Below are 16260 nucleotides of genomic sequence, written 5' to 3'. Positions count from 1 at the left end.
GGAGACATCTAGTGTAAGGAATAATCCTGGTAGCTATTGGAAAACAAGTGAAAAATGTAGAAAAAATGGCACTACTCCCCTATCCCTTGAGACACACATAATTTCCCCTAAGCGATCGGATACATTCCCTTTGAATGAAACGAACCAAGGACCAAGGAATTCAACAAAATATCGATGTGGCGTAAGATCAGATGAGTTTTGTGGCTCTAAGGGGAGGTAGCTTTTGTGTAGGTAGATATTTGTAACTGTATCTGAAACTCTAAAGACCCTGACCTTCGGCAACACGATTTCCACTGACAGATAGATACAGATCGAGATAGCTGTAGATAGATCCGAAAAGGTATACAAGCACAACCAGTGGCTGGTAGGAAAACCGAAAATCAGCTGATTGCCAGTCACAAGTGAACGTTCTGCACATTCCAGAGGAGCCTGAATCTGATGCTAATGATTCTTGAGCAAAGCTGCAGAAATCCAGGGTACTAGCTGTAAGTGTTTGATCCTGTGGAGTAGTGCTTCATCGTCACAGATCGTCATGAGTCTGGCTGCGTCGTGTTTTATCGTGTAGGATCGTCCTTGAGTCGTGTTGGAACGTGTTGTATCGTATAGGATCGCCCTTGAGTCCTGCTGGAACGTGTTGTATCGTAAAGGATCGTCTTGAGTCGTGTTGTATCGTATGGGATCGCCCTTGAGTCGTGTTGGAACTTGTTGTACCCTATAGGATCGTCCCTGGACTCGTATCAGAGCGTGTTCGATCGCGCTGCAACATCTTGTTCGTGCCACCTCTCGTCCTCCTCTATACGCTCCATCCGGCAGCGCCAACAAAACATTAAACGAAGGCAATAAAATTATGGGCAATTCCATTTCTGGTATTTCACACCAGAAAAGCAAAGAAACGACTCAAAAGAGGGGGCATTTTCCCGTTTTCCCTTTTTTATGCATTTTCCAAAAAAATGGCAAATTAGCAGACGGAGGCCCCCACCGCCCCCCCCACATGCCACCATGCCACCATGCCACCATGCCACACCAATCCTCCCTCTCATTCCGCTTTGCCGCTTTTCCACTCTTCTGTGCCATTTAATCAACAAAAACACTTTTTATTGTGGAAAATTATGACATTGTTGTTGTCATAATGCTTTGGGCCATTTTCCCCCTTCAGCTTTCCGCCCCGCCAGCCCGCATGCCCGTTTTCCCGCCGCTTTCCCGCCGCTTTCCTCATTGTTGTTAATGTCAAAAGTGTTATTGTTATGAAGACAATTATAGCCATGCGATAAAAGCGCTTTCGGGGGGGAAAAACGAGAGTTTTGCAAATGAGAAAATATGTTTATTAGGGCCAAAGGATTGCCGCCAGGCAGAGGGCCCAAGATTCCCCGCGATTCATAGAAGGAAATCAGAGAAAACTTTCAAGAGAGAGAGAGAGAGAGAGAGAGGGAGAGAAGAAACAGCTGCGACCGTTTGGTCGCCTCCAAAGTGTTTATTTTTCACGTGTCGGCGACGCCCCCCAAAAAACAGCTGCAAACGAAAGTAAACACAAGACAAAGAAACTAATAAAAGAGAGGAGAGAGGGGGCAATCTTCTCTCTCCGAAGAACATCTAAATGTCGAGAGCAAAAGGTTTACTGTACTTCTGATAAATAAGATCTTTCAAAAAGATCATTTCATAGTTTAAAAAAAGTTGGTTCAAAGATCGTTATTGTCCATATTTTGGGTCTTTAGAATCCAAGGATTGCTTTGGGGAATACCTCAAAGTAGATCTATAAAACACTTTCCTAACCAAGAAGAGAGGATTCTCTCCTAAAAGGTCATACTCCATCTAAGTCTCAAGACAAGAATCGATGGAAGAGACCACATTCCGGTTCTGTATTCATCCTCCATTCATCTTTGTCAATTATCCGAGTTGAAGCGCTTCCTTCTTCTCCCTTTCTCTCTCTATGTGTCTCTGTCTCTCTGCGATCACGATCGATCGTTGCTCTAGTTGAGCGCTGTCTGCATTTCCTGTCCATTCGCATACAAAGTGACACACAGAATGGAGATTGCTCACCCGAATGGAACTCCTCTTTTAATAGGAGTATATCTGGAAGCCCCATAGATATGGAACTCTTCTTGCCATAGGAGTATATCTGGATGCCCCAGAGAGATGGAACTCCTCTTTCCATAGGAGTATATCTGGAAGCCCCATAGATATGGAACTCTTCTTGCCATAGGAGTATATCTGGAAGCCCCATAGATATGGAACTCTTCTTGCCATAGGAGTATATCTGGATGCCTCAGAGAGATAGAACTCCTCTTTCCATAGGAGTATATCTGGAAGCCCCATAGATATGGAACTCTTCTTGCCATAGGAGTATATCTGGAAGCCCCATAGATATGGAACTCTTCTTGCCATAGGAGTATATCTGGATGCCCCAGAGAGATGGAACTCTTCTTGCCATAGGAGTATATCTGGAAGCCCCAGAGAAATTTTTTCTGTGAAAAGTCTTTTGTTTCTTTCCAAAAACAAACCAATAAAAGAAAAGGCTGTGATTCCATATCATTAACCATAATTCCTTGGATACTAATGAGTATATGGTTCATGTATCTGGAATGATATATACTTTATAGGTAAGGCCCTAAATGCCTCGTTTTGACTCGATCTTAAAGGGTATTTGTGGGTTCGTTACACCCCGGGGGCTATGCTTCGCAGCGACTTCATCTTTGTTTTTATGGCCCCCCCAACAAAAACCGAAAATAGCCAACCAGGCACTTGGGGCGTTTGGAGAGGGAGTAAAGGAGTATTGTCGACGCCTGCCTGACCCATATTTATTTTTGGCATTTTGGCATTTTTGCATTTTTGCATTGGGTGCTCCTGTCGCCTCTCGGAGGCTGCTGACACTCACCGAAATGGAAAGAACTTGTCCAGTATCTGTCTTGCAAGGCTGCTGGTCGTCATCGTTCCGTTCCGTTCCTCCTTTTCAATGTGCGGCGGCAGGAAATGTTGTGCAACAACAACTGCGCAGCACTGCGGCACAGCGCCAATTGAAATACGCTTTAATTAAACTAATCAGAAGATATATACGCCATATATAGACATGTGTGCATACATGTGTGCAGGGAAGATAGACCCCGGAGCAGGCGGACGCCCACACACATGGGGCGACGCCGGGGGCAGCCGATTCAAGAACTTGGTGGCTCTTGTATTTATTTATTTTTATTGGTATATTTTTCGCCGGGTTTTCCGCCTTTTTCACTTAATAATGCACAGACACTGGAAACAAAATGCAAAAATAAAAATACTAAACAATTTCTCGATACGCGACGCGTCAGCCGATATACATATGTATCTGCACTCTGTATATTATGACTAATTTGTGTCTTATCTGACTTGGCCTTAGGCATAGGAGATCACGGAGAGGAGATCCAGATGGAGGGAGGAACAAAGAGAAGTCGGAGACAGGCATAAAGAAGAAAATGATGGTCTATCTATGCCAGAGGTGGGTTTCCAAGCGAATGCTGCTAAAGAGAAGCAGAGGATGGGATCTTAAGGCAGAGAAGAAGCAGAGCATCGGATCTTAAGGCAGAGAAGAAGCAGAGGATCGGATCTTAAGGCAGAGAAGAAGCAAAAGATCGGATCTTAAGGCAGAGAAGAAGCAGAGGATCGGATCTTAAGACAGAGAAGAAGCAGAGGATCGGATCTTAAGGCAGAGAAGAAGAGGCAGAGGATATTGAGGCACAGAAGAACACGATCCATTGTATAAAAACAACATACATATCGTGTGCATGACACCGCAAATTGATGCTCGACTAGAAGTTGCAGAAACGAGTCATGAAGACGCATATTCTTCACAGAAGCAGAGGATCGGTTCTTCAGGCAGAGAAGAAGAGGCCCAGAAGAACAGGATCTGCAGGCAGTAAACTGGAAATGGCAATAATAATCATGACTAATACAAATATGATCAACCAGTATCAGAAACCAGAAACGGCTTAGAAGATGGATTGTGGAGGCAACTAGGGGCACATCAAAGGATTTAGTTTTGATGGAACTCTTCAAGGAAAAAGATCTTTAAAGTTTCAATATCACTGGAGCCTAAGCCCACCCATCCATCATGAGTTATTTTAGCTTAGAAAATACCAGAAGCTGTCGTTCTACGCTTCTTCCGAAACTCATTTTGCATGATTAATGGATCCCCGTGCCGGGGGAATGCTCTTCGCAGAACCACTCCCACTCCAGCGAGATCAACAATTGGAGCAACTGCCATTCCATTCCCTTCTTCAACTCATTTCTTTTTCTTTTTAATTTGTTTTTGTTTTGGCTTCTGTTCAGTTGTTTGCTTAATTTAATGCCAATGACCCTAGAACTACAACAAAAAAACAAAATTAAATAAATTGCAATTTCATTTGCTTTTCAGTTGCTTTGTCGTTTTGCTGTTTTTTTGTTTTAACGATTTGTTGCGTCGTTTGTCAAAAATAAAAGTGCTTTTTTTTATTGTCAGAGTCATCATGGTCACATCATACCCTGAAAGAGGGTAGTACGATTGAACAGAGTCTGTGGCAGAAGAACAAAAGGTATTCTTTCTCTTGCGGAAGATATCATGTTAATGATTTTATTTCAGTTTTTAAAGAGGGGGAATATGGTGGAAGCATTACCACTGCCTCAAGAACTAGTGCTTCAATTTTTTAGCCACTAAATTTCTGGAAGATCTGTAGAACTATCGTACGCAAAGCGATATACACTTGTAACGTATATCGTATATCGAGCGGGTTAAGGGTATCAAAAGCTTCGGCCAAAGATCTTTCGTCTTGCTTAGTTTACCGTTAATCGTTTGCCAGGGTTACAGCACAATCACAATCACAAGAGCGTTACGAATACATAGAGAAAAGGCAGAGCCAGAGTCGGAGTCGGAGCGAGGCACAACAAGAAGATCATGGAAGCAGAACAACCAGAAGATCAACCAACGAAAGAAAAGGAAAAAAAAACTTGTGGCGGGGGAGGGTGAAGAAGTATAATTTCGATTTTTCGCGAAACGCGAATGAATCACTGGACTCTCCAGGAAAGTGGGGACAAATCGCAGGGCAATGGTCACACCTTTTAATGGATCGCGCTTGCACACACACACACACGCACACACACACACACGCACACACACACACACGCACACACACACGACACACGAGACGATACGAGGCGTTTTGTACCTCCACGAAGATCGACGACTGCGACTGCGACTGCGACGACAGCGACCGTTGAAGATGGGGCGCGCGTTCGCATCGAAAGTTTGCTGAGGACTGACGCAGCGGCGACGCCGACAACGACGTCGAGGCCCCCAAAGAGGGGGCCGGCACATGGCGAGGCCGAGGCCGCTGCCGCAGCCACTAACAGAGGGGCACCGTGGTAGGTTTTACTTTAAAAATTTTAAGAATTTCTTGGGCAGAAAAACCACTATCTAAAGGCTTGTATTTAAGCTTTTTTTTTGGTAATAGCATATGTTTTGGGCATAAAGTGCTCTTAGTAGGGCCTGGTTTAAACAAAACTATAGAGAAAGATCCTAACTGCTAGATTCCGTAAAAAAATTTTAAAATTTGTTGATGGGCTTAGGATTTGGATACATTCTGGGTCTAGCAAAATTTATTTTGTTAGTCTCCAAACTCTAATTTCTGTGCATACCTTGTACCACTGTGCGCTTCCAGGCTGTCGCTGCCGCCGGCGCCGTGTGCTTCCAGAGTCTTATTGGCGCACAAAAGAAACTCAATAAAGAGCGGCAAGGAGACACGAGAGAGAGAGAGTTAGAGAGCGCCAAGGAGACACGAGAGAGAGAGAGTTAGAGAGCGCCAAAGAGGTACGAGGAGCGGGAGAGAGAAAGAGAGCGTCAAGGAGGAACTAGAAGAGAGTTAGAGAGCGCCAAGGAGGCGCAGAAAAAGGGAGAGAGTCAGAGAGCGCCAAGGAGGCACCGGGAGAGAGTTAGAGAGCACCAAGGAGGCGCAGAAAGTGGGAGAGAGTCAGAGAGCGCCAAGGAGACACACAAACAGGGAGAGCGAAAGAAAAAGAGCGAGCGCTAGAGCGAGAGCAAGTGTGTGGGCCTTGGGAGAGCAGAGAGACAGCGTCAAGCGTTAGACGCCTGCGCACGAAAGGAAGATAACGCTGATTCTGCATTCAGGGCGCATTTATTGAAGGTGCAGCTCGCTCCCAGAAATCCCTAGGCATTTTCCAGAGCATTTTCATCGGGAAAACCATCAAAGAAGTGGAGTTTTTGGTACCTCTACAAGGCGACTGAAGGATGAGGTAAGGACTCTATCCCTCTCCCATTCCCCACACATCGCTGATCCCTTCACACGTCTCACTCGAACTATTGGCATTTCCATGAGGCACAGGGGACGGTTCAATCAACTTCAATTAGGAGGACTGCCAATTAAATCGATCAGCGTCCAGCAACAACAAATGCAAATTAATTAAAACAACAACAATGCTGTTGTTGATGGAAATCCAATTGGGGACTTAACTATTTCAGAGCCGCGGAGAGGCCGTAGAGACCGGAGCCCGCTTGACCGGCTTTTTGTTTATTTTATTTTTATTTTTTTCTTATTCGCATCTCTCCAGCGATTTTCTCTCTTGATTCGCATTTTTGCCGCGTCTGGTTTTTCTGCTTTTTGCTGCTGTCCATTGGCCTTTTCCAGTTGCGGAAAATGCGGAAATGTGTGAAAGAGAAAGCGCATAATCCAATAAGAGAAGCGACGGCCACGGCGACGGCGACAACAAGTGTAACCAGAGAAATGTCGGAGAGAAATGCGGTAAGGTGAAACTACAATAGACTGAAAGAAAGAGCGGCAGAACATACCACCAGAAAACAACCCCCACCCCCCCCTTCAGTCATTGCATGACAGACACTAATCCATGAATGACAGGCAATATCGTTTTCGCATTAAACGCGCCAATAAAAACCAACTTTAACCAATTTGAGTGTTACCATTTACTTGGGCTAAAACGGTCACACCTTAAGGACTGGCCAGAGCAAAAAAAAGCCATATTTGGGTACCAAGAATTGTCTTTAATTGAAGGGAATAAAGTATGAAAAACTGCACTTTGTATAACACTTTCATAGTACTTCTAATAAAGTACGTAGTCCTGTATTCCATTTCAAAATATCGCCAAAAACTAATTTAAATAGAATCCTAGGGCGAATAGGTAAGGCTCCAAAGTATATACGAAACAGCGACTTCGAACGAGGGACCTAAAGGTTCCGAAAAAGAGCGATGTTTTGCAACGCCTTGGTGCTCACTCTAATGTCTTACCCAGAAGTCTAATTACCAAGACGCCAAGAAAAAGAAGACTTTAAAGGTGTCCTCCACTGGATCTCCCTACTAGATCTCCACAATAACATTCCATTAACTGTTTGTAAATATATATAACATTTATTCTATATATGTATCTCCTGTGATCAATTCGTTTTTCCCTTAAAAGTGGCCACGAAAGGTAGCAGTACACATGTGTACAAAAAAGTACATATTTTCCACTTAAAAAAAAAAAATTTCAAAAAACAACAACAAATGAACTAAAAATCTATATTAAAAACGATAAAAAAAAATCGATTTTGAGCTTGAATTACAACAAAAAACTCTACTATCTTTATACCATATTTTTTAGAAATTTATGAAAAATTCTGCTTTAAAAATTCTGGGATCTCTTTTTTGTAGATAAATACATATGTCAGAGACTGTGGAAGTCTTTGTGGACTTTGTGTGGTAGGTTTTCGCATCAAAGTTAATCGAAATTGGGTTTAAATTTGTAAGGCTTCAATCAGTTTATGACGACAATATTAACGGCAGAATTGGATCGTCTTTATTCTACTCCTGCGCCATTTCCAATGATCGAGCGTCGATCTACCTACTTTTTATGTGCCCGTATCTTTGGTATTTTTCTCAGAGTGGCCGTACATTTGTGGTTTATTAATCTAAGCTCCTACCACAATTATATAATCTTTTTCAAGCTCGAATGAGAACAAATTTTAGAACATTTTTCGTTGAAATATTATAGAAAATTGATTAAGTTATGGGATAAAATTAATATTTCAGTAAACTGAATAGTTCGACGTTCGGCATTGTATATATTTATATTTTGTAATATTATTTATTATCATAAATCAATGAATCTTAAACTTATGTTGGCGTTGCTTTTGGGGGGGCCTCGTGCCGCTGGGTGGGTGGGTGTGCATCGTATTAGCCTCGTCAACTGGCCATATAAAAGTGATAGACATATTAACCCAGTAGTCCACATTTCTGCCCCGAGACAAAGTAGCAATTTTCAGCCTTGTTTTGCTGTTGCGTGCTGTCTCTCTGGGAAAGTGGCGGCGGGACAGGGGCGTGGTGGATGCCGCCTCAGTGAGGCATGCATGTCAGACACGCGAATGCGATAAAAACGAACGCCGCGTCGCAGCCGTCCATCCGTGTACAGCGCTCGAAAAATTTTCTTCCACTATTAGGAATTCTTCGGATGAAAGGAAATGTTTGCCCGGAAAAGGCTGGAAACTTCAGATACAACAGAATGGCAATAGTTTGGCTCTTTGAACACCTGGTCTTGCGAACCGGAGAGAGACCCAAGGATGCCTTTAAAAACACTTAAAGAGCAATCTTATCCCTCAATTTTTGCTACTGAGTATTTGGTTTTCCTTCGATCTTAGTCTCTGTAGAACGGGTCGTAATAGCCGTCCACAATGGTCCCCTTTTCCTTTTGCTTATTTGCGATACACAGCCCGAGAGAAGAGCCGCAAAACCCATTCAAGAAACATAACAAAAATTCCTACAAATTGAATTGCCAGAAAGAAAAAAAAAACAAAAAAAAACTGCTTTATGGCTTTGGCTAACTTTTGCTACGTGCATTGAAAAACCAAAAGCTGAAAAGTGCCCGGAAAAACTGGCCAAAAGGGCAGACTGTGGGCAAAACTGTTGCATGCTTTTAGGCCGGAAATTATATGCCTGATATGACCGTTAGTTGTAAGAGAGAGATGGAGTGGAGAGACTGTACACTCAGAGAAAAATATTGCCCAAATTTCAGCCCAAAAAAGGAGTTAGTTCCTTCTTTTCGTTCAAGTAAAAAAAATGTTGGAAATTCATCATTTTTAGAAAGAAAATTTCTTAAATTTTAATGGTAATTTTAATGTAGGTTATTTTTTGTTAGTTTTAGTCAAGGCATTTCTCTGGGTGTATGTGTGTGTGTGTGCGTATTTGTGGTCGGGCAGAGACCAGACCTAATGGCTGTTGATCGGCTTAACACCCACGCGGTGGTGCCTCCGTGGGAGTGGAGGACTTCTGGAGGCCTTTTTCTGCCCACAAAAAACAACGATGTCTTGGCTTAATAATTCTTTGGCTACCCTACGATTTTGGGGGTACATGGATATGGTTAGAGCACATATGTAGAAGCCCATGCTCGGATACGTTTGTGGCCAATTTATTGGGCATATTTATTATAGGTCGAAATCCATTTAAAGCTTAATGGATAGACAGAAATTTGTTGTTTTATATTTCCGTTGATTAAAGATTATAAGAAGGCCATAAGAATTCCAGCTCATTCCATGATGATACGATGACGACTTTCATCAAAAGTGGATTATTAGATGTTGGATCAGTCATTGAGAATATTATTGTGTAAGGAGGAATCAACCTTCGAAGAATACCAGTACCCAAGTCTTTTAAGGCATTCCCCGCATTCTCTGCAGAGTAAGGGCATTCCTGGTGTGGCTTGAGTGAAATTCCATTGGATTTGAAGCGTTCCTTGAGAGGATTACTCTGTTCAATGAGAACGCTCCCGTCTGCCGTCTCTCGTCCCTCTCCACCGTCTTCGTGCACCTGTCTGTGGGGAAGGCAATTCCCCCAGTTTCCCCCCTTGCGGAGTGTGGAGTGTGCATGCGTGATAAATGGCTTTTATCTTTTTAAAGCACTTCACTGCACGGCTTTTTCAGCAGCGTCTGCCGCCAAAATACAGGAATCAAAAAAGGTATGGTGCTTCGAGGGCTTATTCCGACTAAGGGATACCCGATTCTCAGAAGGCACGTGAAAAATGTTACTAGTGGCACAATTTATGGTGTAAGCGACTTTGGTTCTTCGTCAATCAGATGCACAAGTGAAAAATGCAAAATACATGTCGTGTGCATGACTTTTTTTTTTAAACACATCAAGAACACAATATACCCTTGATATTATCAAGGAGTAATGACTGCGACAACAAAAAAAATGAACTAAAAATTATCCAGTGCTAGTGGCACGCAATGCTGCCCCTTTTGTGTAGCGCCACCGGCAGCATCTGGCGTCTGCGTGTCCCCCCTCCCCCCTCCTCCCCCCTGGCTCGTACTTGTATATCCTTTTCGTTGTCGTCCTTTGTTGCCGCCGCGTTATGAGCAAGTTAATTATGGTGTCTGATATTTTGCCAACACTCTTTGCCCTGCTCCCCTTTTTCCACTTTTTGTGTGTTTTTGTGGCACTGGGGGCAAGCTTTTGTCGCATCAGGTGGCACTACCATCGGCATAGATATTGGGGGGTACATTTTTTCATTAAGTTTTTGTGCCTTTGCAGGAATGCCTTACCGATCAAGGGATTGGGGTTGGAGCTGGAAAGAATAACCCACATCAGGGGGAGACTCTTCTCCTTAGTATATCACACTGAATGTTTTTCATAAATAGTTTTAACATCGATGACTTTTTATCAAGATTTGTTTACACTAATTTTTAAGCTTGCAGACATTCAAAGGGCTTTCAATTAATTTTTTGCAAAAGAGAACTTTCCAAAAAGACAGATTTCAAAGGATATGTGTGGTACCTGAGTATTTTTTCTATTTCGAAGCTTTTCCCTTAAGTTTTAAAGTTGAAAGCTCACTCTCTCTCTCCCAGTGTGGCTTCCCCGTAGCTTTTAAGCCATTCTCCTGTTTCCGTCGGCTCTGAAACGTGTACGGGGTCCGGACTACTACCCGTAGCGGTTCTGGTTCCTTCCATCATTAATATTTCAGCGTCGTCGATTCAATCGATACATGAGCATCAAAACTTCTACCCCCCCCCCCCCCCCCCCCCCCCCCCCCCCCCCCCCCCCCCCCCCCCCCCCCCCCCCCCCATCCACCCCAAAAAAAAGTTCTGGCGTAGGGCAAAGGGCAAAAAGGCTGAAGTGCGAGGCTGATGGACAGAGGGCGAGGTCCAAAGAGACAGCATCAAGTCAAATTGAAGTTGAATTTCTCTTCCGTTTTCGTTTAATGAGCGAAAAGTAATTACTTAATTAGTTCTCCTGTGGGTTGTGCGTGTGTGTGTGTGTGCGTGTGTGGCATGGGGCATGGGGCATGGGGCATGGTCCATTTAAGCAGCTTAACATTTATGGGGCAGCATCGCATTTAAACTTGATTAGTTTTATGGCCAACGGCGGCGGCAGCCTAATCGCTGGCTTTTGCCAGGAGGTGGACATCGTCGCCGCCTGACAAGCAAATCAAAATCCCATCAATGACCGGTGGCCATACATTGATTGACAATCCTCCACCACCCTCCTCTTTTCCTCTCCTTTTCCCTCCTCCTACGGCATTGCCATTTCCATTCGATTCTCTGCTGCTGTTTTACTGCCCCTCGTAGAAAACATATAAAAACATGTCAGAAGGATGTCTACATGTCTACAAAGTAAAGCGACTAGAAGATACCCCTTCTTAAGCAGGTTTACAAATTCCTTGGAATTTTTTTTTTATAATTATTAAATAAATATTAAAATAAAATAAAAGATTTCAACGAATTTTTCATTAATTGTTTGGAAAAACTTTTTTTAATTGGTTTTAAAAAATTGCGACTTTTATCCCAGATCTGCAGGCAGTAATACCTATAATATCCCATAAATTTACTCGAAGAACAGCCACATTTGTGGAATTGGAAAGCAAAGATCGTTCTTCGGCTTCGGTCCTTGAACCTTTTATTTATTTATTTATTAAGAATAAATCTGCTAATGAACCTTTTATTTATTTATTTATTAAGAATAAATCTGCTAATTGTGGGGAAAAACAGGAGAGGAAACAAAGGGAGAAAGGTATATTTCCAGGGGATTATCTTGTACATTTCATATCCATTATTTTCCCCTTCTGCCTGAGCCAAATACCCCTCGTGTTACCACTTGATACCCCGTACTATAACGGGCAACATTATGGGCAAATAAAAATGTATCGTTGCCTACTTTAGGGCGGCGTTTTTTATGCCCCACAGGCGGCAGGGCAGGCCATATTTTTGCATACTTTTCCCGGCACTGGCATAAAACTCCAAACTTTTTGTCATAAACACCAAAGAGTGAGAGAGAGAGGGAGGGAGAGAGGAAAGGAAGGCAACACCTGCGACTGCTAAAACGCCGTCGGGCCACAACAAATCAAAAACATGACTACTCTACCAGAGAGGGGAAGGGGGATTGGATTGGAGTTATGTCTAGTGAATAAATAAAAGCAATAAGCAGACACCCCAGACAACAGAACGGGCGACACAGACGACACAGCCGACAGCCGGCATCGTAAGTAGGTGAGCAGATACTCGTACTCCTCCCCATCAGAATTTTAAACCAGAAACGAGAGAGAGAGAGGGGCCAAAAGGGGCGCAGGAATCGACTAAGGAATGCTCTAAAGGAAAAGAAAGGGAATGGAGACTCAATTCAATAAGAATTAAATGATATCTTCGCTTGAAATCAATTCCAGATCCGAAAACCCGATAGAAACGAAGCCCAACCGAACCGAGGGGCGCTGCCGCATCACAAGACGCCATCCACGTCATTGATTCCTCTGAGTATCTTTCGCGGAAATCAATCTAAATAAAACATACAAATGTGTTCTACAAAAACAGAAACGAAGCCCAACCGAGCCGAGGGGCGCTGCCGCATCACAAGACGCCAGCCACGTCATAGATACATTTGAATATCTTTCGCGGAAATCAATCTAAATCTTGTATCTGTTCTACAAAAACAGAAACGAAGCCCAACCGAGCCGAGGGGCGCTGCCGCATCACAAGACGCCATCCACGTCATTGATTCCTCTGAGTATCTTTCGTGGAAAACAAGCTAAATGTCGTATCTAAACGATGTATCTTACAAACATTCTTTACAGCCAGCAATGAGATCTACCAATTATCTTTTCTGTCTGTGTATTCCAAGAACATCTAATGATCTCAAACTCTGAAAACCCCTCACAATTTCGAGTCCTGCCTGGGATTACCTTTATCCCAAAAGAGCGGGAGGCCTAAGGAGTGCGGCAGTGTCTGTCTGTCAGGGGCTGAGTGGATTACAAGCTGGAAACAAGCTAAGGACGCTCCTAAGCAACAACGAAACATAAGATCTATGTACTTTTGTCTGTCTAAATGGGTGGTGGGTCAGGTGGGAGAGCGTTGGGAGCTGGAAAAACAACAGTCGAAATTCCCATGGTGCAAACTTTATTCTATTACGACTTTCAAAAAGAAAAGCGGAAATGGAGAGGGAGATGGAAATGGAAATGGAAACACCCGAAACAGGAGCAGGAACAGAAGCAGAAGCAGGCGAAAGCGAACAATTGAAAGTTGAATTCCTTGCATCCAGTGGATGGTTGGAGTCCACAGAAAGAAGCCTGCGAATGGAGCCTGCGGTTTTCATTGTCTGTTTGCCAACTTCCAAGGCAAGGCTGGGAGCAAACCATCCTCCAAAGATGGTTTCGCGGTTTGGTTTGCTTTCTGTTTCCCTTTCGGTGCCATTGCTAAGCCCCAGCGCCGCATTTATGGCATTCGGGATTTGCCGTGTCTTAGGAGTTGTGCGAGAATTAGTTGGGCCCTGGCTGCTGGGGTATTTGGCCATTAAAATGATTTAAATTAGTGCAGAAGAGAGAGAGAGATCCACACAGCGGAGGAGAAGGTGGGCGGAGGTCACTCCCTCGGGGATTTGCCATCGAGATGCCTTCTGCTTTCACCGAAAGATGGCAACGAAATCCTGGCATGTGAATTCTTAGTATTCATCTTTTAGATATGTTTTTTATTGGATGTTTTCTTTCCAGCAGCTCTTACAAGCGTGTATTTTGTTTCTGGATTCTCGTTGGTTCTCTGCAACGAGTGAATTTCGAGGGATCAGCTGATTCACTCGGTGTCAGAGAGTAAAGGCTTTAAGTCGTTCGCTTATGGGAAAGTGGTTGTACCTGGAGTCGAATGGGTACCCATTCTTCCCCCCAAAAAGCACTCGCTCTTTATTGTGGCGGTGGTTGGGTGTACCCTCATCAAGAGTTGGCAGTTAATTTTCGACTATTAACTCGATTAGTAGCCTCCACTGCCGTGCCGGAGTGTAATCTCAAAAGGAGGGGATTGCTAATAATTGCCAGAACAATGAGCATGCCGGAAAGATGTGCTAATAGAAAATGCAAACAACATATTAAACAATTAAACGGAAATTAGCACAAAATATTCACACAGACAGGCACACGCATTTGTCCTAATTGGCTGCTCCTTGAGGAGCGCTTGGGAAGCGGATCCGGAATGAAGTGGAGATCCGGGCATCAAGTGGCTGTTCATTAATAAAGGGATTCAGACAGACAGAAGGACAGGAAGACAGGAAGACAGACAGGAAGTGAATTGAAAGTGAACGGAAATGAATGCAGTAGCAAAATATAGATTCAAAAGAGAGAGGGCGACCAAGGACTGCTAATGAAGGCAGGATACCCAGTATCCAGTATCCAGTATTCAGGTAACAAGGAAAACAACTAAAACGGAAACATCATGGACATGGCAGAAGTTGGAGCCGCAAGACAATGGGGGGTTGGGCGAAACTTAAATATGCAAGACATGGCACGAGTGGGCGCCAAATGTGCCACCGCCACCGACGCCACCCTCTTGACGGGGGAGCCCGAGCTTCCCCATTCTTTTGGGGGCGCCGCCAGCTGTGACTGCCATTTCCATGGCCATTCAACATAAACTTGCAACACTTTTACCTCATCATCAAACCAAATGTCTTGAAGTTTTGCTGGGAAATTGATTTTATGCAACGTTTAAAAGAGCCCGAGTCACCCCCCGCCCGCCCGTCCCTCGTCCATGCCAGACACTTTGTATGCTAAACCGCATGAAAAATGGTGCAAGAAAGTAGGAGGCGACATAAATAAAATCCTTGACTATAAATCTAAGGGCATAAGCGGTTAAAGAGTCAGCCAAAAGATGCGGCACGTAGCACTCCTGCTGCCAGGAGTATCCTTTTATCAGGAGTCACACACAGAAATAAATCCTCCGCAAAATGCAGATAAATATGTAAATAGATACAACGCGGATTATGTTTGTTGGACACACACACAATCGGAAAGAATTGAAAGGGAATTGAATGAAGGAAGCCCGCAAAGAATTGAAAGGGAATTTGGGTCAAGAAATTCAAGAAAAATAGCACTAGCCAATGGTCAAAAAATAAAAACCCCCGGCATCAAAGCCATTTCCTATACCCGGTAGTCGAAGAGTATTATACTCGATACTCGTTATACCCAAAACTCGCTAAGACTGATACTCGTTATACCCTAATCTCTTTATATCCTGAACTCTTTAAACCCGATACTCGTTGGACTAGTTATACTCAATACTCGTTATACCCAATACTCGTTATACCCTAAACTCGTTGTACCCCTAACGATTCCTGATAACTCCTTATACTTGATACTAGTTATCTCCGATACTCGTTGTACCCGATGCTCGGTATACCCGATACTCTTGAAGCCCCAAGTTCATCAGCAAAAAGTCGGTTTGGTTATTAATCAGATGGCAATAAGACCTTCTTTAGAGTAAAAACAATTACTGATTGCTTGGAGCTGTATTCATAGAGGTAATTCCATGCAAAACACTCATCCACTTTCCACCTCTCGGATTCGCTACCGCACCTGTAGACCAAAGTTTTTATGGCCCACAGTCCCAGTCCCACTGCCCTGCCCTGTCCTGCCCTGTAAAGTGCCATCGACAGCGATGTTTATCATTCGACAATAAAAGCGGATCAAAATCAATCGACAAAAACCAAAGGAAAAACCACGAATCACCCGTCTAAACGTAGTCCTGAACGAAGAACAATAGCAGGAAAAATCCCAAGAGCAAGAAAAAGTGATACAAGTGGAGGATTGAGGCGTCAAGATACCCTGTACTCCAGTGTACTTCAGGGATCTATCGAGAGTGGGCCGTTACCGAAGTGACGAGTATACCGTACTGCTTCGACGTGTACCCTGTAGTAGTATACAAAAATGGCCTACAAGTGTGTTAGGAAAAGGTAAGAAACCCCCAAACATTTTTATGACCCCGCAAGGGTCACATTAAAACGCATGTTCGGC

The 16260-nt window shown here is 43.6% G+C and overlaps 1 protein-coding gene across 3 annotated transcripts in view; it reads right to left on the bottom strand.

Annotated features, from left to right (window-relative positions):
* The window catches only part of LOC108157844 (protein sprint), a 110001-nt gene that overhangs the window by 66300 nt on the left and 27441 nt on the right, over positions 1 to 16260 (bottom strand). Inside the window, exons 1-3 of one of the 3 annotated variants that reach the window (XM_033393038.1) lie at positions 5169 to 5186; positions 3077 to 3240; positions 2873 to 3021 (exon numbers count right to left, since the gene is read on the bottom strand). The exons of the other annotated variants lie outside the window; for them this stretch is intronic. Coding sequence (XP_033248929.1) covers positions 2873 to 2925 — 53 coding nt within the window. The 5' untranslated portion in view covers positions 2926 to 3021; positions 3077 to 3240; positions 5169 to 5186. Of the gene's footprint in view, positions 1 to 2872; positions 3022 to 3076; positions 3241 to 5168; positions 5187 to 16260 lie in introns of those variants that run through there. 3 annotated transcript variants of the gene reach the window in all.

Source organism: Drosophila miranda, chromosome XL (assembly GCF_003369915.1).
Source record: "Drosophila miranda strain MSH22 chromosome XL, D.miranda_PacBio2.1, whole genome shotgun sequence".
Lineage (NCBI taxonomy): Eukaryota > Metazoa > Arthropoda > Insecta > Diptera > Drosophilidae > Drosophila > Drosophila miranda.
Note: the sequence above shows the minus strand (reverse complement) of the source record. Positions and strands in the feature narration are given on the sequence as shown.